This window comes from Denticeps clupeoides, chromosome 1, assembly GCF_900700375.1.
Source record: "Denticeps clupeoides chromosome 1, fDenClu1.1, whole genome shotgun sequence".
Lineage (NCBI taxonomy): Eukaryota > Metazoa > Chordata > Actinopteri > Clupeiformes > Denticipitidae > Denticeps > Denticeps clupeoides.
In genome coordinates this window covers 9,997,592-10,019,846 of record NC_041707.1, presented here as the reverse complement: position 1 = coordinate 10,019,846, position 22,255 = coordinate 9,997,592, and the positions used below count along the sequence as shown (strand labels likewise).

The window sequence follows — 22,255 nt, the reverse complement described above, 5'->3', positions numbered from 1 at the left end:
TTAACCTCATTTTATAGGAGCGAGAAATTAGCCATATCGTCCTATTATACTGCAATTAATCATTTTTGTCAACCCCTGACAGCCTTTTATCAGATATAACCTTTTCAAGCCTCTATTAGGAGTGCTAACATTTTCAACTCTTGACACATTCACAGTTTACACATTTCATGGCTGATTAACTTTGGGGAGAGAAAAGCACGGCACAACACTAAGCCTTTTGATTGTTGTACAGAGCGAGGGTCTCATTTTGAACTCCAATCTTCTGGCCCCTAACATGGCCTTTCATGCCTTTGTTTGTTGGTGATGGACTCGTTTGTGCAAAAAGGGCTTGAATTAAACATTTTACAACGGTTTAGTGAAGTCATAAACTGAAGTGACAGTGAGTGAGTGGCTGAGGTTACATGGACATTTTGTCTATCTACAAGAGGATGAAACCATGACTATGTATTTTGACTGAATTCCACCAACAACTAATTTTCAGGAGAAAAATCCTGGGTGTGACCAGATCTTACCTTGCTGCTAATTTCATTGTTTATGATTGCATTATTTCTTAAGAGCTCCTACACAATATAAACTGCAAAAACACAAAGTATGACAAAAAAGTCCTAGAAAGCTGATGAGGTGCAGACCTTATTTCTGAATATTAAAAATTAGATTAAAGGAATCATGTCTAATTTTTTAATCACAGTTAACTGATTTAAAAATTTTTATAATGCCATTTATTCACTTGTGTTCAAGCAATTTTTCAATGATCCACAGAAGCTCAACAGTAACACAACCTGTGACGGGACAAGAAGAACCACGCTTAGCTTTGGCAGAGGAAAACCCCAGTGGAGACTCTGAAGCCTGAAGGTCTGCCATGAATCAGTGGAGACTCATCCAGAGAGACAAAGCATTACCTGCTCAGTCTGATACGAGGGACAATGATTCACTCAGTAAATCACTGAGCCTGCATTCTCCACTGCACAGGAGGCTTTTTTGGATATGAGAGCACAACAGGAACGCACGTCAAAAAGGCAGAGGAAGTGATGAGCATCAGTGGTCCCACTCTCACTGTGAGGCTCAGGATTGGCTTTTGAGGAACACCAGCAGTCTGAGAACATTCTACTCTGATGCCAATGCCAACTGGCACCCCCACAACAATGATAGAAGAGCCCTAAAATTAATAAGAGGCCGGATATTAAAAACAAGTAATGCACATCTGAGCTGTAGACACACACACACACACTCATAAAGTGCTAACAGTTATTCAAATAGAGCCACACATTGATTAAACAATCAAACCCATTCATTTCTTTATATAGATGCCTTTATTTATAGCCCAGCTTGTGCCAACAATAGATTAACTCTAACCTGGACGATGTCGAGGAGGCTAGCATCTCCCCAAGCCGTAATTCAGTACATATGGCATTTAACCTCGGACACTCCTCCTAAAACACACTCGGGGCTTATCATGTGCTTAATATTCACCAACAGGTGAATAATTTTTATGCAGCTCTGATGGCTGGGGGAGATGGATAACTCAATTATCGGCACATCAGTCACTGGACTTCCTGGCACCGAGGAGCCACCAGCTAAGATTGATGGGCAGACAAGGCCAGCGCCTTCCTTGCCATCACATCCAGGCACTGGGCCTGAACAGCCCTTTTTTCCCCTTCCCTCCCTCCATCCATCCCTCCCTCTTTCCTCGGCTGCAGCCTTCATAGGCGAAGCGTCATTACCCCTCACTCCACCAGAGAGAGTTTATTACGAGGTTAGCGCTTTGGCAAGAGTATTGTTTAGATGATGAATGTTGTTGGTGCAGGCTTTGGAGAGGAAATTAGTTGTGTCATTTCAAGACAGGAGAGGGGGGGGACTCCACCATCCTTCACTATTTAATGCTTCAGGGCAAACAAAGAACAATTAAAACAACAGCTACAAGTGCTGGTTTTTGTCTAAAGTGCTGAAAATGGGGATGAAAAATAAGCAAAAATCGGAGGAAATGTCACTCGGGAGATCAGCGGTGATTAAAACCACTGCAGTCACTCTGCAAGGTCACATGGTGGACGCCCTGGGCATTCTAGACATTTTTACTAGCATTTTTTGAGCCAGAAAGAATAAAGCCATGTCCAACAAAAGGTCCACAGACTTGGCAGGTATCAGTAAAGTTAATCGGAGGTGAAGGCGGCGAGGTTGACGTCACCTTGTTGTTCTCCATCCCCCCCTTGCTCTGATGCGTCGGACATGGTGGCTGTAGACGGCACAAGCCCTCCCCCTTCTGCAGGCGTGTGGGCAGGCTTGCCGGCTCAGTTGCAATGAAGGTCTAACAATGGGAGAGCGCATCCCCCAAATGTCAGATGTAAATGCCAATTAAAAACGACATGGGAGCACAGAAAGGTGGGCATTGACGGGACTGACATTTTTTTGACATGCCGAAGTTTATCGAAGCGGGCAGTCCGCAAACATGTCGGCATCAGCGCTGTCAGACCTTAATGCACACAGCGGAAAAGGGCTATTTAGTTAAATGCCGACACAGAACCGCCCCCTCCCTGACCATCATGTCCATCGGCCTGGATGTGCAACGCTCACCTTTCATCCACTAATAACTGAGTCCTGCACCTTTAAGGACCCATCCCTTTCCTCAGAGGAAGAGGAGCTTCATCATGGGCTCAGAAAGTGCACAAACACTAAATACCCACTGGTTAGCCTGGGACTCTCATCATGGAGGCTAATGGGAATAAAAGAGATTTTTCTCATCTATCATAGTCACATTTGATTGACTAAGACAGTTTTCCCGTCAAGTGTCATTAAATGCCACAATCCTCATGGTGTTGGAATGTTCTCTGTCACCAGCCAGCATTTTCTGGTCAACAACATTTTAAAGATTTCTTTTAACGAGAGCCACAAAAAAGCACACTAACACACTTCAGTGCTTTTAGAGTTCCACTGACTTCCAACACATCAGGCTGCTGAAGCACCAAGTGCATGCGATTTCCAAATAAATCTGAGAAAATAAAATACACTGTTGATTATGACCTTGGCACCTTGTAGCTGATATTTTTTGCCTCGACTCATTGCTTAGTACTTCATAAATCATCCTTGTGAGGTCACGGATGTTCTTTTCAGTGGCATCTGTGAAGCTAATCAGGAACGTGCTTTACTTATGAATTCATGAAATAAATGTCTCCTATTGCTATTTCATGTTACAAAGAGAAAAATCAACATCAAATTACACAAACTACACAAAAAGCAAAATTCGCAATTATAACTCTTGGGTTTCAAACCTGAAACTGAGCAGCACAATCCTTTATCAAATAAGAAATTGGATACATTAGATACATTCAGATTTATTTGTTGCTGACCATCATCACTGTAGTGGCTTTGACTGAATAACAGTAATGTGGATCCATTTGGAGTTATGTACAGTCAATCCCGGTGAACAAAGATAAATATATACAAACTAATTTTCATATGCATTGTTGAGGTTTGACATCATTCAAATTGTCCTGGGATCCACCCAAATATGAACATTATGTCATAGCCTTTGGTAGACCTCTTTTCACATGGTGGAACTCTCAAGCACTTGATGTGCATGTTGTGAAAGCATCTTTTGGAACACATGGTTTTCATACAGAAGCCAAAAAAAATCCCTAATTATTCTAAAATTTGCTTTTGATGGTTAACAGTTGTGTGTGTAAGATGGGTTATCCTCAAGTTGTTCACTGAAGTCGTCCTCCTGTTGTCCATTACATCTATTATCCCTCCCCAACAATGCAGTCTTTCTAGAAACATCCCCCGTGAGAGACCAGCCACTCTAGGTAAGTGTCCCAAGGTCCATGGGAGGTTGCAAATGATAATAGCTGGACAGTGTAATGTAATATTTTTTTGCCATGTGGCCTACTTTAAAGGGACTATTATATAATGGACATTATATAGGTCTCTGATAGCGTTAGAAAAAGTGGAGATAGGAAGAGCATCTGAGAAGTTTGTGAGGAGGACATCCCTCATCATATGCTCTTATAAAACTGCATGTGGAGCAAAATAAAGTGAAAGGGAAAAAACTTGCTCATGAATAACACATGGTAAATAAAGAAAATAGTTTTCTTCAGTCTGGGCAGCACATAAAAAATGATCCCATTAATTTATCTATCCCCTTTTGGGCAGACTGGAGGTCGTTTTCTTACACAAGAAATGTTTTAATGTTGAATTCAATGACATTTTAAATAAGCGACTGCAATAAAATTAGCATGTTGTAGCTAATGGACAGCACTTCAATAAGAACGCCACAAAGAAAAGAACCTGATTTGACAAGCCTGTTTTTTTTTACCTGTTCCAGTAGCTCCAGAATTGCTCATTCAGGTAGGTACGATGGCTCTGGTCATCCCCAAACGAGGCCTTGCTCTCGATCCAGTGGACAACATGCCCCTCTACAGCTGTGGGGTTGGAGAAGGGCGTGGAGCATGAGTGAAGGCAGATGAAAATGAGCTCTGTCAGGTCTGTGCATTAGGGCTGCAGTGGCATTTTCAGCCAGAACTACATCCCTTCAGATCAGCTGGTCAGTGTGGATGAAATGAGCAAATGCATCCACTGGCTAGCTGAATCAATCAGACTTCATTATGAAGGAAATGACCTCCTTCAGGGGGACATGTGGCATTTCCATGCTGAACAAGTCAGAACATTCCTTTATATATATATATATATATATACACACACACACACACACAAAGAATATATATATATTATATATATTAAAAAATTGTGGCAACAACACTGCAAGCTATTAACAGCTAGAGGTCATCTGACCTTATCACTAAAAAGTCAAGAATAAAGTTATTAATGCTGCATTGTAGCAGATACCCACCAATTGGCACTTCTAGAATAATGTCAGGCGTCTTGTCGTAGCCTTTGGCACGTAGCTGATTTTCGTCTGGAACAAGGAAATTAACATTTAGCAAAAATAGTTTAAAAAGGGATTACATTATATAGATACACAGCCAGATGCACAAATGAATTCATTCGATTAAGGATGTAAAATTTAGTAATGGGTATTAAAATTTATTTAACAACACTAATGGCAATTCAATAAAAGTAATTCAGTCATAATTTACTTATTGCAAAACAATTACATTTACTATAAAATCATAGGAACAAAAATTACTGCTGTCTGGTGCCTCCAGCACCTTCCTGTTTTTTGTTATAACAATCACACATGCTTGCTTATGTATAGTCTCTTCAATTCATTCTGAGAGAAGGTTAATAGCAAAAATGCTGTAAAAATCCATGTTGCTTGAGAAAAAAAAAAAAAAAAAAACACAGACAAACAGATAAGGGGAAATTCCTCAGCTGAAACACTTAAGGTGAAACTGTCCTACAGTTACATTCTCTCCCAGTTATTTGCTGCCACTGCACAAAAATCCATAAAGTCTGGCCAGGTCTGCTCCTGCTTACAGTTGCCGAGCTTCATACAGAAAAATAATGGACAGGGCTGGCATTAGAGTGGCCGCAAGCGTGACCCCTGCCCGAGTGAGGCTCAGCCATTGTCCTTGACTCGTGGCGCGGTTCGGCCATTATCCGCAGAACACCTGATTTTTCCATTAAATCTCGAGCTGACCAGGTCGTTCAATTTCGGGGGCCGGCCTCTCTGTCTTCAGCCAACCTCGACTAATGGGGCAAGGGGGGAGAAAGAGAGGCGAAGGTCTCAGATAGTGAGGGGGTCTGGGGGCTTTGTGGTCCCACTCTCTCTCAACACCTACTGGGCTGTTGACACTGTCATGCAGCGGCGATCACCTTTTCTTTTCTTTTTTTTTTTACATCACCTTTGATTAAAATTAATGGTCCATCCCTGCAGTTGGGGAGCTTATTTCCCATCCATTCATCAGCTGGCGATGCTGCCGCGGTGGCCCCAAAACTCTGACAGTTTTAGAACACTCCACCAGCCCCACTCCGTGAGTAAGGTCAGTACTACAGACCCAAATAAATGATCTCTTCTTAATGACAGAAAGAATTATCCCTCCCCCATGCCCTCACCTTTCCTATCAGAAGACAGGAGAAGGGAGAGTACAAGGGGAAGTTCCCAGTGAACAATTTCACACCTGGCCACTCACCACCTTGACCCATTGTCTCTGGATTGGGGTGATGCTTTGAAGCCAAAAAAAGGGAAATAAAGAAGCCCTGGCCTGAAACGAGCTTAAGGACAATGATCAGTGAAAATGAACTGGAATAACACAGCATAATCACAGTTATGTGCAGGATTTACCTAAAAAGGACAGGTTCCTCTCCCTCAGTTTGTCTCTCAGCAGAACCTCATGCTCATGTCCAATAGCACTGTGGGTATGTGGTTAAGGATGCCCACATGACCAATTAACTACTGGACAATGTACCAAAAACCAGCTGTTCCTTTAATTTTTTTGTTGCATTTTACCTGTGCAAACATGGTTGCTATGGGAACCAGAACTGAAAAGCAGAGTTGCTGTGGCAACACCAACAGGGTACAGGAAGATTTTATAAAGTGTCTGAAAGTGAAGTGAGAAAGTTCTACATTTAAAGCATTTGTGTCAGAAAATACATTATGATTTGTTTTAAAGCCCATTATAAACCACTGAAGTGAGCTGAAAAAGTACAACTCCTAACAAGATTAAGCTACCAATTCAGTTTTAGAGCTATAGGTCTAACAAAATGAGCAATTAAAGCATGCAACCACAGATGCTTAAAACAGCAATTAATGCATGGGGGTTCAGGCTCATGGAGCCTTTAACTCAGGCCGTAACAGTGGGGCGGAATTATGAACCCTCGGCACTAAAGAGAGTGAATGTGAGCTGACACAAGAGGGAGAAGTGTGAAAGGAGGTAAAGAGGGGGAATGAAGACAAAGGGCAGGGTGGGACAGGCTTGACTGGCCATGAACAGACGAGCCCAGTGTGGTCCCCAGCTGCCTGCTCCTAAATAGCCTGTAAAGTCTGCTCTAAACACTCTCTCTCTCACACACACACACACACACACACACACACACACACACACACATCCCATGGGTAGAGGGTGGCAGTGATGACCTGGCTTTGACAGCTCATGAGCCCATGACTGTCCATCCCCTGCACTCAGATAACTACAACGTCACTGCTACTTTACCAGGGTGTGTGTATGTGAGGCTGAAGGGTTAGTAAGTAAGTAAGTAAGTAAATAAATAAATAAATAAAGGCCAGTAATGGAAAATCCGTGGGAATGCTGGCTAGGGAAGAGTCCATCATAAAGAAACCAAGAGGTGAGAGGACGGAAGGAGGAAGAAAACACCACTGGCATGATTCACGGTCATGCCGGCAGGGCATGAACTCTCCAAGGTGCTGATAACTCTGGTCGACTGCAGGACTCAGCACCCGTGCGGCTCCATAAAGAAGCAAGCGAAGAAAGAAACCCTCTCTAACATATAGACAAGAATGTGAGGATTTCATTCCGCTCGGCTATACATCATAAAGTTGTGGGCGAGCCATGCGCCCTGACAGCAGTGTACCGTGCAGCTCTGCATGGGCAGGAGGCATCTGTCTCATCTACTGTTTGTTGAGTTTTTTTTTTTTTTTTTTGTGCTCTCAGTTCGCTGGCGCTGGCTTTCATATGCAGATTGTGTGCGCGTGAAGAAAATGGAAGACAACGCGCAACTCCGGCAGGATCGTGACGCGGGCGCGCCACGACGTGGAAACCCCAGGCTCGGGCGGACGGATGAATATAGATCAGGCCTCCGCTCCGGCACCGCCCCAACGTCCTCTCCGCCCCCCTCCCCTGCTGGCGATGGGGATGCCGCTCTTCAGACAGCCTGTGTGTGTGTGTGTGTGTGTGTGTGTGTTGCGGGGATAAAACACTTCCTTCTGAAGCAGAACCTTTATGTCAGGTGAAGCTCGACACATCTTACACGTCCCCTGCCCCCACCCAAACAGCTACTCGTCAATTTCGAGCTTAAAATTTTATGGAAAAGGATACTGTTTGATGCAGTCTACCAGCGGTCCATAACAGCAGTCATTTACTGTGCACTGAAAGAGGAGGAAGAAATATTACAGTCTGGCAAAAGAGGCGAGAGGAAGGAGGGGTGTCCACAAAGATGCATGGCAACCCCACCAGCTTCAGTCACGTCACTTTATTCCCAAAAATCTCCCAAAGGCCCATCTTATGCATATATGGGCAAAATAACTTTACATTGTAATGCTAGCAGTGATTAGACAGGTAAGATCAGAGACAGATGACTGCATCTGTCCATCATGGAAACATCAAATGAAGGGTCAATCTTCAGCAGAGTACAAAAAGGTTTTGCTGTTTACCGACACACTTTATATTGTGTTTTTTTTTTTTTTTATGTTTGTTTTTTCATCTGTCACCCAAATACACTTCCGAAGGCAAGGTTCGAACATACCTGCTCCACTTGCCTGGCTAAATGGACATCTGGGATTAAAGTTGGCTCACGTAACATGGAGCTCACAACTTGCTTGGAAACTGCTATAAAAAAAAACAAAAAAAAAAAAACACACACATTCGTTTTCATTCATTTAACACTTATTTAAACATGAAACCGGACAGGGAAATGGATTGTTAATGGATAGAAGGGCTATAGGCACAAATGACATGTTTAGCATCACTTATTCTGAGATGTGTCAGATGTCTACTGCGCTCAATTGCACAGAGGTTTGGAGCCTATCGAGATTTCCCTTAGATAAATGTTTCGCTCAGCAGAGCCAGCACCCGTGCAGTTTATCTATGTTATGAAGGATTAATATTTTGCATCTTTCATCCCATTCAAGCACCACCAGCTTTATAAATCAGGGAGCCAAGCCAGCAGATTGATTCCCCATTACTGCTACAGCAAAATTCCCTAAATCATTTTCAACAGATTCAGATTAAATGGATTGTATCACTGTATGACGGAATGGAGGCAGCATGCTTTTTAATGGTATGTATGACAGATCTGCTTGGATGACAGTTTTAGGAATATTTCTATCAAGGGCTTTTGGAAATGAGCTTGGAAAAATGTAAAGAACAGACTGTTTAGTTTAAATGGAGAAGCTATTACCAGCACTGATTAGAAACCAAGAAACAACCAATGGAAACAGTTTTTTCACATATCAATGTAAATAATCATGAGAAAATTGTTGTGAAAATCACATGTATCAATTTTCAGAGATTGTTCCATTATTATTCATGAAGCAGGGTGTAAATATGTCTAAATACTGGTAAATATTACAGCAAATATAACTTTGCATATTGTGTCCATGAATGGAAAAATAATTGGTCATAATACATCAATTTATATCGCCATAGCAAATTTTCAATATGCTCTCATTCCTGGCATTCACACTAATGTTCAGCAACACATATACACACACACACACAGTGTATCACACACTTCTCCCATCTCAGAGGTGCTTCTCCACATGTCTCTGGTATCAAAAACCCCTGGTGGAGGAATAACAAATATGCTGCTCTGATCCCTGGTCTATTCTGCATTGGCACAAAAAAAAAAAAAAAAAAAAAAGAGGGAAAAGAGAAAAAGAGAGTGAGAAAAGAAAGGCAACGATGGGAGGAAAAGAGGGTAGAAGGAAGAACAAAGCCCAGTCAGCAGTCCTCTGCCGCGCCGCTCCGCCACCGAGCGCTCCGAGGCACAGCCGGCGCTTTATTTCCAGTGCTCATTTTTCTCCCAGATTGCTACCTTCACACGGCGGATCCATACCGTGCTGCCGCGCTGCTCGCCGATGAAGAAAGAGGGTTATATTCTCCCCTTGAGTTAGGACACTTCGTGACAAATGATAATGGATAATCAATAAAGTGGGAAATATGAGGCAGCAAACTTTATGAAGCCAGGAGACATATTACACCCCAACAACACTCGTTTCCCTTAACAAAGTCACTACTCGACTGTGCCTAATAATCTGAAGGAAAATCAAAGGACCCACAACCGCATCAGCAATATTGGCAACTTATTCCACTTTAATGGCATTTTGATTGATTTTTTTCCCCTCCTAATGGTAGTTTTATAGATTTGACGCTGCTCCTGCAAAACAGTAGTGTGTAATAAACCTCCCTGAAGGCAAACAGCGACCATTAAAGTTCTTGTCTTACTAGCACTCATAATTGGACGTTGACCACCATCACATTTTGGCGGTTCACACGTCACATGTATGTCCCCCTAGCAGGTTATGTTCCATCCTTTGGCCAGCCATCAGAGGCTGTATAATTATTTATTTCTTTTTTATAAAGCAAAGGAACACGGTAAACGGCGACGAGCCAACCGCTGCCACATTTTTTCAGGGCTGGGGTTAAAAATCATCGTAAAGAGGGTGACCTTGGTGCCGACATTGTGGAGTTTCAGCCAAGCATTGACCTGATGAAAATGGAAGGCCAGGCCACTAATAAATCAGGCTGCCTTTAAAATGAGTTTACTCTAATGCTCATTCATCACCGGGCCGTAATGCCATTTGCAGCCGCGGATTCGCCGCCGAGCACAAACACCGCAGTAAATAACAACAGCGGGCCGGCGCGCCCGCAACGCTGCTGCCTCCGACATCAGCATACATTTATTAAAGACACCCCCGCGCAGCACGCCAACACACATACACACATTATGCTGCCGCTCCCACACAGACACACACGTACACACTCACCCCTGCAGCCCCTGATGCACAACACAACGTGTAAATATACACCAAATGTACTGTAATTGTCCCGTGTCGGCATAAATTGTGACTGAGGTGTCCTTATCTGAAGGCGCGAGTAGAGGAGCAGAATATTAAAGGCAAACGCTCCCACCTCCACTGGGATTTGCACAGAGACACCGCACCACTGTTTACAAAAAGCCCCAGCCTTTATCGGCGTCTCAAACACCCCCTGATAAAATGATGAATGGCGCAGGAGAAACGAATATAACCTAGCATTATTTCTCGCTCTTCCTCCCCCCCGCTCTTTCCCCCAAATCCATTTTTTCCTCTTCCTGATTTTCCACTAGAATGAAAAAGTCATTATCTAAATCAAAAAATGAGAGAAACCTCATTAGAAGGCAACATTTGTTGAGGGAGGACCGTAATAAACAATAATGGATGACGATCGTTATTGCCCGTGACACTGATGAGCTCCAATGCAAGTTTGTTTATTAATTAAAAAACCCACTTTTCCCCCCACCCTCACACCCTGCCACCCCCCTCTGTCTCGTTCCCATGCACAATCCATTGAGCTGGGAAGGAGCTCGTACATCAAACTTCATGGTGCAGGGGAGAGACGGGACCTGATAATACAGGCCGCTAAAGCTGATTTTCCATGATGAATCTCGGAGCATATAAATTGGCTAATATCTGAAAACATTTACAGATACTAGAGGAATTGACTACTTGTGGGACATGATGGATGGCGCTCCCAGACGCGGGCAGACAGCTCCGCAAATCTCTGCGGCTGCCTAAAGCCCCTCATTTGATTTTCCAATTTACTTCTTTTAAATCTATCCTCTTGCAGAGGGGAAAAAAACCTTTTTTTCCCCCCCTTTGCTCCTTCCTGCCTACTTACAAAGGGGTGGTGCTTGTTGGAGATGCACAGAAACATTGCTGGAAATGAGAGACAGATAGCAAGGTGTGAGAAAGAGGGAGAGAGAGAGAGAGAGAGAGAGAGAGAGAGAGAGAGACATGTCCCAGTAGGGTTAGTGGGGCAGAACGGATCTGCTTCCACCTGATTCTCTCTGATAGCAGCGAGCAGGCTGGGTCTGCCACGCAGGTTCTCCGGGTCAGCCCATTAGACTGTGGCACGTCTGACTCCGGCTCCTCGTGAAGAGGAGTAATTAGTACACTTGTCAAGAAGGCAAGAACCGACACACGGCTGCTTACCTCACCCTCTTCCCACTCTGCATCTCATCCTCATCTCTAGAGCCACTGCTAATGACGCAGGCCCACCTCGACTCATTATTCAAACTGGAAATCACCACAGCGCTGCACTGTGTGCTATACGTCCCAACATGACATTTGTGGAATGAATTTGGCCCTGACAGAGAACACCCCGATTGTGATGAGGCATCGGTGTTTTCTGCAGTACTGAAGCACTCTCAGAAGAACAGAAGGTCTTATTTTTGTTCATATAAAACAAATATGTTTTTATATAACAGATATCAAAAAAGAAAAACCAAATTGGGGCAATTAAACATTAACAATAACAATAAATATTATATAGAATAAAACAAATGTACAACGACTGCAATGAATACCATAATTCCTAGATTCCTTTGAAAATTTATGTTTAATTGTATAATACATCTTATTACAAACCAGGAGTGAATTTTCCTATTAAGACATAACATTTGTTCATTTACTTATACAAATATAGTGTTTCTGATGTTAAAAATATTGCCAAATTCAGAGTGTATTATCATATATAATTGTTCTGGATGTTTTACTTGTTTATATGTGTCATGTTATGAGCATTAAAATTCGTTTACAAGCATTGAAACATTACATGATATTTATGACATTTTGGCCATCTATGAAGAACCTATCCTTTCCAATCAGCCTTTTTAAAAGTCTGTTGTAAATATCTAGTCTTGTGTAAGGCCTTGGGGAAAAAGGAGAAGGCAAAAAAGCCACCAAAATCAGACATCCAAAAAACACAAAAGGCCATGAAAAATCTACAAAAACTTGATATTGTGTCAGGGAAAGAAGGTTAAGGAAGCAAAGAAGGTTAAGGATATAAGCCCTAAGCCTGTAAGTGAAAGTGAAAAAGTAAAAATTGAGTGATCATTGTGAAACACTGCAGCACAGCACACAGTGCACACAACGAAATGTGTCCTCTGCTTTTAACCACCACCCTTGGTGAGCAGTGGGCAGCCACGACAGGCGCCCGGAGAGCAATGTGTGGGGACGGACTTTGCTAAGTGGCACCTCGGTGGCACCTTGGTGGCTTGGGATTCGAACCGGCAACCTTCTGATTACGGGGCCGCTTCCTTAACCGCTAGGCCAACACTGCCCCTGTAAAGAAACCTATTAGCGCTATGAATCTCCGTTTGGAAAATACAGACACCACAAACTAAGCATGAAATGATTAAGATAACCACAATTTTTTTCTACAAACTAATGCCTTTTAGTCCTTCATTGCTCAATGGGTGAATATCCCATTGTGGATTGTGGACCAGCATTCACACATTTCTAAAAAACAGTTCAGACATCAATTTCATGCCAGTTCACACCTCCAAAAACAAATAGGACTGTCAATCTTTTGGAATTACTTAAGATAGCTATAAAGCATGTTTTTAACTATGACAGAGACAAGTGTCAGAAAGAGGCTCAGACAAAGAGTGACTGAGAACATGATCTGGTCATCAAAACCCCCAGATGAATCTGACCAAATAAACTGCAAACTGGTTCTCTCAATGGATTGATTAAGATTATGTTCCAAAAAATTATGTTTATGCTTTTAATAATTTTCATCTGGTCATGATTTATTTCCAATTTCTGTGCTCCTGGAAAAAAGTTGTGTCCAGATGCATTTGCATCACGGACACACCATAAGTACATTGCTGCTATGTTAATTGGACAATTGAAAACTGTGGTAAAGGTCCTTGGAGAAAGAACTATATGTGTTGTAGATAAGTGACATATTCAACAAACAATGCAAGACCAAGCATAAAGCATCTTGTATTTGCTATGGATCTTGATGATACACGTGATGAAAGTGCTTTGATTATATTGACTTGTATACATTCTCCTCCCTGCGGTGTGGGATGTTCACATGGGAGAAGATTTGAGCAATACCTACAAAACCAGGAACAGTCTGGAAAAACAATTTATAACTTTGGGCTGTGCAGACCCTGTGATTGTATATAGATTCTACAGTCCCAAAGGGTCAATTCTTAAATGCAAAGAAGAAAAAAGGGAATAAGAAAAGGTGTGTGGTAAAGGTAAGGTGGGAGCAATATCCCTTATACAGAAGTCTATTGATCGACGCAGTCACACACAGGCACACAACACAGCGGTCCAGGCAAAAGGGGGTGGGGAATGATGGATGCATCTGCCAATAGCACTGAACAAACCTGTTAGCTAATTGCCCCCAAAGACAATTATCCTTGCATTGTTTCATAATGGGAACACATTACAAAAGTCTAATATACACACAGGGAGATTCAACGATTTGACCGTGGAGCCTGTGTGCACCGAATTTCATTGCCAAAGGCCGGGGAGGTCACTGCTGAGATGGGAATGGAAAGGCCGTGTCAAAATAGAAGTCACCCTTGCTGGATTTGTAGCTTCATTTATAGCTTTCACCAGAGAATGCCATATGTAAATTATGCATTTAAATCAGCAATTGCAATCAGAAGTTGTAATGAAATTATATATTTAAAACTGATTAAAAAAAAAAAAAAAAAGATTAATATTGAGTCTTCTATATTATTTGAATCCTTGGTTCAGTGTGAAATTATAAGTAAAAAAAAAAATCATCATCAAACCGGCACATTAACCTCTAATATCTGGTCGACAAACAAAAATAAATAAATAAATAGCAGGCTAGCCATTCAAGTCACTGCATTGTCTCAGAGGAATGTCCTATGACTTCTGGAGACAATTCTGTCTCTGGAACACAGCCCTTGTACAACATGCTGCTTGGACTACTATTTTGACAAGCGCTGGATAACGGTGGTTCCAAGGCAATCACAGGCTTGACTTTGACAAATGGCTGTGCTGTGGCGAAGTTGAAAATAACACACATCCACTTTAATCTCTTTCTTGATTAAATCGAAGGCGTACAGTTTTGACATCGTGTGATTCACTCATAAAGTACCTACTGCCATTCCTTGCAAGGATGTGACCATTGAAATGATATTGAATCTTTCTGCTGATGTGTGAGTGAGAGAGGTAGAGTAAGACTGGAGACCAGATAAAGAGTGCTGGGAAGAAAGAAAAAGACTTAATTCATTCATATTTTTGCCCTTGAGAGAAACAATATTACAGAATGCTCCTTTGCTTTCACTGTACTGAGGGGATTTGTGCAATAAAAAGATGTGCTGAACAAAAGAATGAGAGAAAAGGGTAAATTTAAGAACATGCAAGCCTATGAGCTCTGCTTGCAAGAACAGTGCTGGACTGCGAGCAATTAGCGCGCTATTTCTTGCCCACGTTGAATATCGCACTGAGTATAACTCATAAATCTTTTACCAGTGCGTCCCGAGAGCTCACTTAACAAGCGCTTTAATCACACAGCCGACACTCAGAAAATAACCAAATGTTTCTTTTACCTTTCTGTGTTAAATGAGCTCGTTATTCTCGGCTGCGGGATTACTACTATACAGTTAATGGAGTTGTGGTAATGCACTACTGTCACATACTGATCACACTCACTCACCAAAAAAAAAAAGAAAAAAAAAAAGAACTATTTTAATAAAATGTGTTTTTCTATTTATTCTAGGGCTGCAACTATCGAATATTCTGTCCATTTTTTCATCGATTAATTGGGCAAATCATACCTTTGCATTTTTAAACAACTCTATCAATAGTGTGTTATGCAACATGAAAATCCTCTTAAAATTGGCTGTTATTACTCAAAAAAAAAAAGTTTTTATTCAAACTGAACACTTTTATTAGATCAAAGCTTAAAACCTTTGGGTTACTGGCTCCAGAACTAAGCCCATTTAATCAATCTTTCTATGAAACATTCATGATGTACATGAAAAAATAGGTTAGCCTATTTGTCCTTAGTTTTATTTTAATAAAAAAGGAAAAAGGGGTGTACCCATCTGAGAATAACGAAAAAAAAAAAAAAATGTTATATGCAAAATAGAGAGAGAGAATTTGACTTAGTACATGTATGTGCAATGCATGTGCAAGCCTGCACTGCTGTGATGTACTGTGGGGAAGAAAAAACATTGATGTGCAACAAATACTATAAACTCGTCCAAAAGTAAATCTATATGCTAATGAATGTAGAGTTGTCCATCTGTTGCATTTATTATTACTACCTTATGTATGGGGAAGGCATGTTTTGAGATGTAACCTATCAGTGTGTGTGTGTGTGCCTGTGCTCTCTTGCTACTTATCTTGCCTCGTCACTATCGACTCATAACACAAACAATTACAAATCATGTACATTCTAATAAGCGCTAATGTTAGTTAGCAATCATAAAAATACGATACCTTGTACAAGCTCCGAGGCCGCTTAAATGTGGACTTGTTCGGTTAAGGTGCTGTGGTATTGACAAAGTACTTTTATGGTAAGCCAGGTCCATTTTACAGTGTATACACTGCACTACGTAAAATGGTCCCTCACTTTAGACATTTTGTGCCTTTTACGTACATCAGTATCTTCATTTTCCGCCATTGCCATAGAGCTCAAAATAAATCGCGCCTCCTTAATTCTTGTGATTCCTTTAAAATGCGCTTCAGTTAAAACAGTCCGTGTAGAACAATGATTGCGTAGCTCCGCGGGAGCGATATATGGACTTTGTGACGAATTAAACGAAGCCTCGAGGCAAAGAATTTTCCTCAAACATTTTTTGTAATCGAATCATTCAAGTTATTCGAATAATCACCCTAATTTATTCATAGTTTTTTTTTTTTTTTTACAATTTTTAAATATTTATATGGACAGCAAATATATAAAAACTGTTTTATTTAATTTTTCATTTGCCCATCAGCCTCCTAGAATCCACCCAACATCCAAGAAAACACTATTTGCATGCACATTTGACAACTGACTGAAAGGAAACAAGAAACAGAAAGTGCGTGAAAGAGAGCCAATGAGGAAAAAAAATGGAGTGGTATAAATAACGCTGATGAACTGAACTAGCATTGATCTAAACAGCAGTTAAGTGGTGGGTGGTCTAGCAAATGCTTAATCTCCAGTCATCTGCCCCAGGTACTACTGGCAGGAGCCTGTCTCTCATTAAAGCTGTGTGGGCTTAAAGGCAGCAGGGAATGAAGAGTGAAGGAAATAAAGCGCCTCTACTCACACACGCCATCCTCCTGATCCTGTAGGAAGCGCTCCACCACGACACGAGCCAGGAGAGAAGGCGACAGGTCCACCTGAGAAACACACACACACACACACACACACAAAGCCAGCAGCCATAAGACTTCTGCTCCAATTAGTGATGGGATCATTCACATCTGCAGGGCACTGCAAAGGGGATTTGAAATCCTCCATTTCCGTGTAGGAGAAGGGGAGAATTATCACTTTAAGTCGCGCCCACACAGGCGTTTTAAAGTATTATGTGGAAGTGGTTTTACACCGTGAACACCATAGCCATTTCCTGTAATCCCGTTTCCGTTTCTAAGGAGCGACACTTTCAATGGAGCCAAATGATATTCCGCATTTTAAGACATGGCTCTTACTCTCAACATGGCCTGCTTTAATTGAGAGTAGGTGAAGCTTTGTCTCCTTTGCCACTTCCTTCCTGCTTAAAATTCACTAGAAAGGAATTAAATATATACATAATTAGATACATAATTATAATTTCCCATTTATGCTCATTATTGACAGTTTCCAGTGCACTTATAAAAACTGCAAGTTAATTCCCACTTCTTTAAATAACTAAATAAAATGTCTTTACATCTACACGCATGTGTAAGTAGCATTGCACACTAGTTACAGCCTAGTGTAAAAAGCAATGCATGCTATATTGTTAAAATCCTGGTCTCAACATAAATGCAATTCTTTGGTACCCATGTGTAAACAGACACTGCCAAAAAAAAAAAAAAAAAAAAAAATCACGCACTTGGACACACTTGGTGTGTCAACAGAGAATCATTTAGTGGTGGTCCAAACAGAACCGGAAAGCGCAGAGACAGCCATGCTCGGCAAGGTTCCCCCACCAAAAGTACAGAATAGGATCTGTAGGTAGCAGGTCTTTGAAGCTGAAACCCCTTCAGAAAGCGTGAGGGCTGAGCGTGAGATCAAGGCTGAGTCTGACACACATCCCATGCGCTGACAATAATCCTGAACTGGAGCTGAACTGGGCAGCAGCGTCTGTCCTAGCTTTTTTTTTTTTTTTTTACCCCTGAAGACAAAAACCAGGGAACTAATATACATGTGGATGAAATTAAAATACATTTTTTAAAAACAATGAAAGCAATCAATTGGGGCTAAAATGAAGCGGAGAAAGGGGACATTTGGAATTATTCCTCCTTCCCGTTTAGTACACCAAGATGGTTTCCATGTTCAACCCTGTTTGGCGCTGTTGTTGAAAAGGTTATTATTATAGCCGGAAAACATTTTTTTTCCCCTTGTTAGCATAATTGGGGCCTAAAAGAGTATTCTGGCTCGGCTTATAGCCCAACTGTAGCGTTTTATCTATTCTGTGATCCTTCCTGCAGCTGCTGGAAGCGCTCTTGTGCTCAACACAAAGAGATTTAGTGGCGGTGTTATTTGTTAACATCTCCATAATTCTGCATAGAGCACCAAAGACCAAACATGTCTATAATTATTACAGGAGTAGCAAGACAGCATTCGTCTTCATTAGAGATCCAGGGCTTTCAGCGAGAGCATTCTCATCTCCTTTAGCCTGCAGGTCTCTCATTTAACTGCACCATGCACCCCCCCATCCCCCACCCCCCCCTCTGTAACAGTCACACAAACACTGCACAGCATTTCAACCTCTCCGGATAAGGCGGCACACACCAGTGCAAGCAACCAGCACCATCATGGCTGACATGAAAAATGGTGGCATTAGCCGAGGTGGGCCACTCTGAATGTGTGCCACCTGATTAGTTCAGGTACTTGCGCCTAGCTAATTTTCATATTAATCACGAGGCCGTTTGCCTGTGCTTGAGCCCGCGCATGAGCAGTAAGTAACACGTACGAGCGCCCGAGCTGCTCCTGAACACGACAGCAGCCAGAAACTGCTGCATGCAGATTTATTAGGTATCGTATCCACTTGCCTGAAGCCGATAAGTATCCAAATGGTTACCCCTGAGACTGCAAAGCCAGAAGAAAGGTTAAAAAATAAAGAATAAAATTAGGGCATGTGCAGTAAACGACTAGGAGAAATTGTTCAAACTCTCATCAATTTTAATATTTCAGACCTTGCTGGAGATATACGGTCTCGTAAAAAAAAAGAAAAAAGACTGAGACTACATCAATTAGCTGTCTGAGGGTGCATGAGTGCTTTGTTTAAATGTTAAGTAGCGTATTAAAATCACAGTTAAATGGTTCATAGACAGTTATCTCCGAGCTGATCCTAATCCTTTGAAGAAAAATCACGTGTCAATTAAACGGCGAATGAGTAATGACAGTTGGCCTTAAGGTGTCACTGATGCATGAGAGAGCTGCTCCGGCGTAGGGATCGCTAAAAAGAAACAGATTATAAATGCCTGGTTAGAGCTTTAATGTTTCATATGCAACATTTTGAAGGGCACCTGCTACCCTGTTTGCAAAGTGTTCCTTTCGAGATATAGCCATATAATCCCTTATGGAAATAAAACCCCAGAAATGTCTATAAATTACATTTATTGTACATCATTTCATTTCATTTGTAAATCTTAGACCTACCTGAATAAAATGTGACTCCAATATAGTTTACTAGCACACAGGCAATCGTGGCAAACGCCTTTTCTAGATAAACAAGCCCCATGAGAAGAGGTGAGCTAATTATAGGCGGTGGTGATTAACCCAGTTTATCTTGATTATTATGTAGGTAAACATCAGATCCACGGGTTTATGAGAGTCATTTAAAAAAAAAAAAAAAAAAAAGGCATGATGTCCAGGGAAATGGGAGCCTCCTTTAATGCACAGGCCCAGAAGACCCCTTTCACTACCCATTAAAGCTCGATAGTAACCCACTGTTAATTGTTCATTTGCTGACTGGGTGCGATCCACGGGAGACACCAGTTAGCAGAGGGGAGAGGGCATCTTCTTATTCATGCGATATGTAGGAACTTGCCCGGGTGTAACACTTTAATGGCCACAGCATCAAGCTCATTTTAAAAAAAGATCACTCGTCCCCGTCCCCCTCCCCGTCCACGTCACACTGTGTTTCTCTTTGTCTTGCTCACCAGCTGAGCACTGTGTGACTTCTGACTAATGTGAGGATAATTTTATGTTTTATTTATTTATTAAATGCTTCTGTCTTGACAATGACAGGTACCCATCAGGCTTACTGATCCTCATCACCGTAAACAAAATTAAAGTATCAAGTCACACACAAACATTTCTCTACTTCAGTTACAATAATGACTCAGAAAGTATTTTTACATCTGTGTAAAAGAAGCCAAAGACTAATTATAGTAAATAATTGGTTAATGGAAGGAACCATTTGAACAATTTTCATAAGTATTAACAGACACGGTAAAATCTTTGAGTTGAGCGGGGGTTTGACCATAATTATGTTTGTTTCAAAATGTGCGGCAGACTTTTTTGAGCACTTCAAAAGGAAAGAAAAGAACATAGAGTACAGTAGGGGGGTGGGTAAGAAATCAAGGAAGGCTTCAAGCATTACCTCATTGGCCATCTCCAGCAGGATGGGGGAAGAGGGACGTGTCTTGGCTTCGTTCAGGTACCTTCATTATAACAGAGAACAACAGGAATAAGAAAAGGCAACAAGAGAGTGCAAGAGCAGGCCAGCCAAGACATGTTAATGTCCCTGTTGGCTTTGCCCTCCATGGCATATGGCAGCACGCAGAAGCTTTGTATTTCTTTGGAATTAAGTAAACACATTCGTTAACCCAAAAAATCTTTTCTCCTCAGCGTTGCCTGAAACCACAAAAGTGCTGTGAGATTTTGAGGAGATCATCTTTGTGGTTTGGTTGTTAAGTACCTGAATTACCAGTGTATTATGCTTCTGGCATAATGTGTTTTTTGCAGCCTACACCAGGGTGGATAAATTCACAAACCTCAGCGCAAACTAGATTTTTATTTATTCTATTCCTTAGGACCCTTATGCACGACTAGCTTTCATGGTAACATTTATTTTAAAATTTCACCTCTATCAATATTATATTAAATACAATTATTGGCAGAGGTGAAAATAACAAAATAACTACTCAAAACAACATGCAGGTGAATGAAACAAACAACTGAAGCTATTAGCTAATTTGTGTGAAATAACTGCAACAACTCTGTCCAATCATTTCATATTTTAATAATTTCGTATTAATAAAAAAATAATTTTATATTTTTTAAAATACACTGACAAAACGTCACCATATGTCTGAGAATAAACAGCACTTGTCCCCTGATTTGCATGGATCCACAGAAAAAAACTAAAATATTCCTTATTTGCACTAAATACACGGTGCAAAACAAATAATGTTTAATCATTATTAATCTAGTAAACGGTGAGAACCTGCGTTTACCAACAATTATGTTCTGAGTACAATAAATAACTCAAAATGACTTCTGAAATAATTGACTGATAATAGGTTTCTATATGACTACACAGGGCAAAAGTCCAGGAGCAACTTTTATGATGTTTCGGTTTCCCTACAGACAATCTGCGTGCTGGGGAGGGTTTAGCAGGTGCGAGTGGAGCAGAGGAATGAGGGGTGATTTGTTTGAAGGAGATTATCTGTCAGTGAGGACCACCCACTCTCACTTCAATCCAGTCATTATCAGGTGAGGGGACTGACTCCCTTCCACCAGGGAGACGGGAAGTGGCCTACCTTTGGTAATAGCTTTCGATGACATCTGGGTCGTGGTGCTTTGAAATGCTTCTTTTGGTTCGTTTCTGGAATGGCGAACACAAGTGTTGGTGGCAGTCCCACATTTAATAACACAGCTTTTCTTACTCAAGCCCAGTGATGGCAACACGGGGCAGGAGCCAGCTTATCATAAGCGACATACATATTACATATTCTCATATACGGTCGACAAAAGGGGAAAAAGGCACTGCGCTGAATTGCTTAGCCTTGGGTGAACTGTTGTATATGAACAAGTGTGCAAGGGAGGTCATAGTAATTGAATTTCAATAAGTTGTGCAGAGGGTCACACCCACTCAAGGCAACCTCACCCCCCTTCACACACACACACAGACCATGTAGTAATTTTCCCGCTCAGAACATGGTCTGTCTATGCCTTTTGTATTTTTTTTAATGCAATTGAATTGCCATCTTAACCGGGGGTGCTGGTGTGTGGGGGGTGTATTGCTTAAAAAACAACTTATTTAAAAACTACAAAAAGGTAATTCCACCAAGACATGCGTCGTGACTGACATCTGTCACGGGGATGATAAATGACTCCATTTTCTGCCTCTCCTGCCTTCTGCCACCAGCGGCAGTGCTCATTTATCATCATCTGCTGTCAGCCGGGGAAAGCAGCAGTGACAGTGCGAGTCAGCAAACATTTAGCAC

The 22,255-nt window shown here is 41.5% G+C and overlaps 1 protein-coding gene across 4 annotated transcripts in view; it reads right to left on the bottom strand.

The window, feature by feature from the left end:
- Positions 1 to 22,255, bottom strand: part of cdin1 (CDAN1 interacting nuclease 1) — a 58,984-nt gene that overhangs the window by 26,044 nt on the left and 10,685 nt on the right. For 3 of the 4 annotated variants that reach the window (XM_028983741.1, XM_028983733.1, XM_028983758.1), the window contains exons 4-11: positions 21,569 to 21,633; positions 20,407 to 20,467; positions 16,924 to 16,996; positions 8,374 to 8,456; positions 7,947 to 7,996; positions 6,236 to 6,303; positions 4,841 to 4,906; positions 4,307 to 4,412 (exon numbers count right to left, since the gene is read on the bottom strand). In XM_028983741.1, the coding sequence (XP_028839574.1) occupies positions 4,307 to 4,412; positions 4,841 to 4,906; positions 6,236 to 6,303; positions 7,947 to 7,996; positions 8,374 to 8,456; positions 16,924 to 16,996; positions 20,407 to 20,467; positions 21,569 to 21,633 (572 nt within the window). The remainder of the gene's footprint in view (positions 1 to 4,306; positions 4,413 to 4,840; positions 4,907 to 6,235; positions 6,304 to 7,946; positions 7,997 to 8,373; positions 8,457 to 16,923; positions 16,997 to 20,406; positions 20,468 to 21,568; positions 21,634 to 22,255) is intronic. The other variant, XM_028983750.1, reaches the window with a different exon arrangement.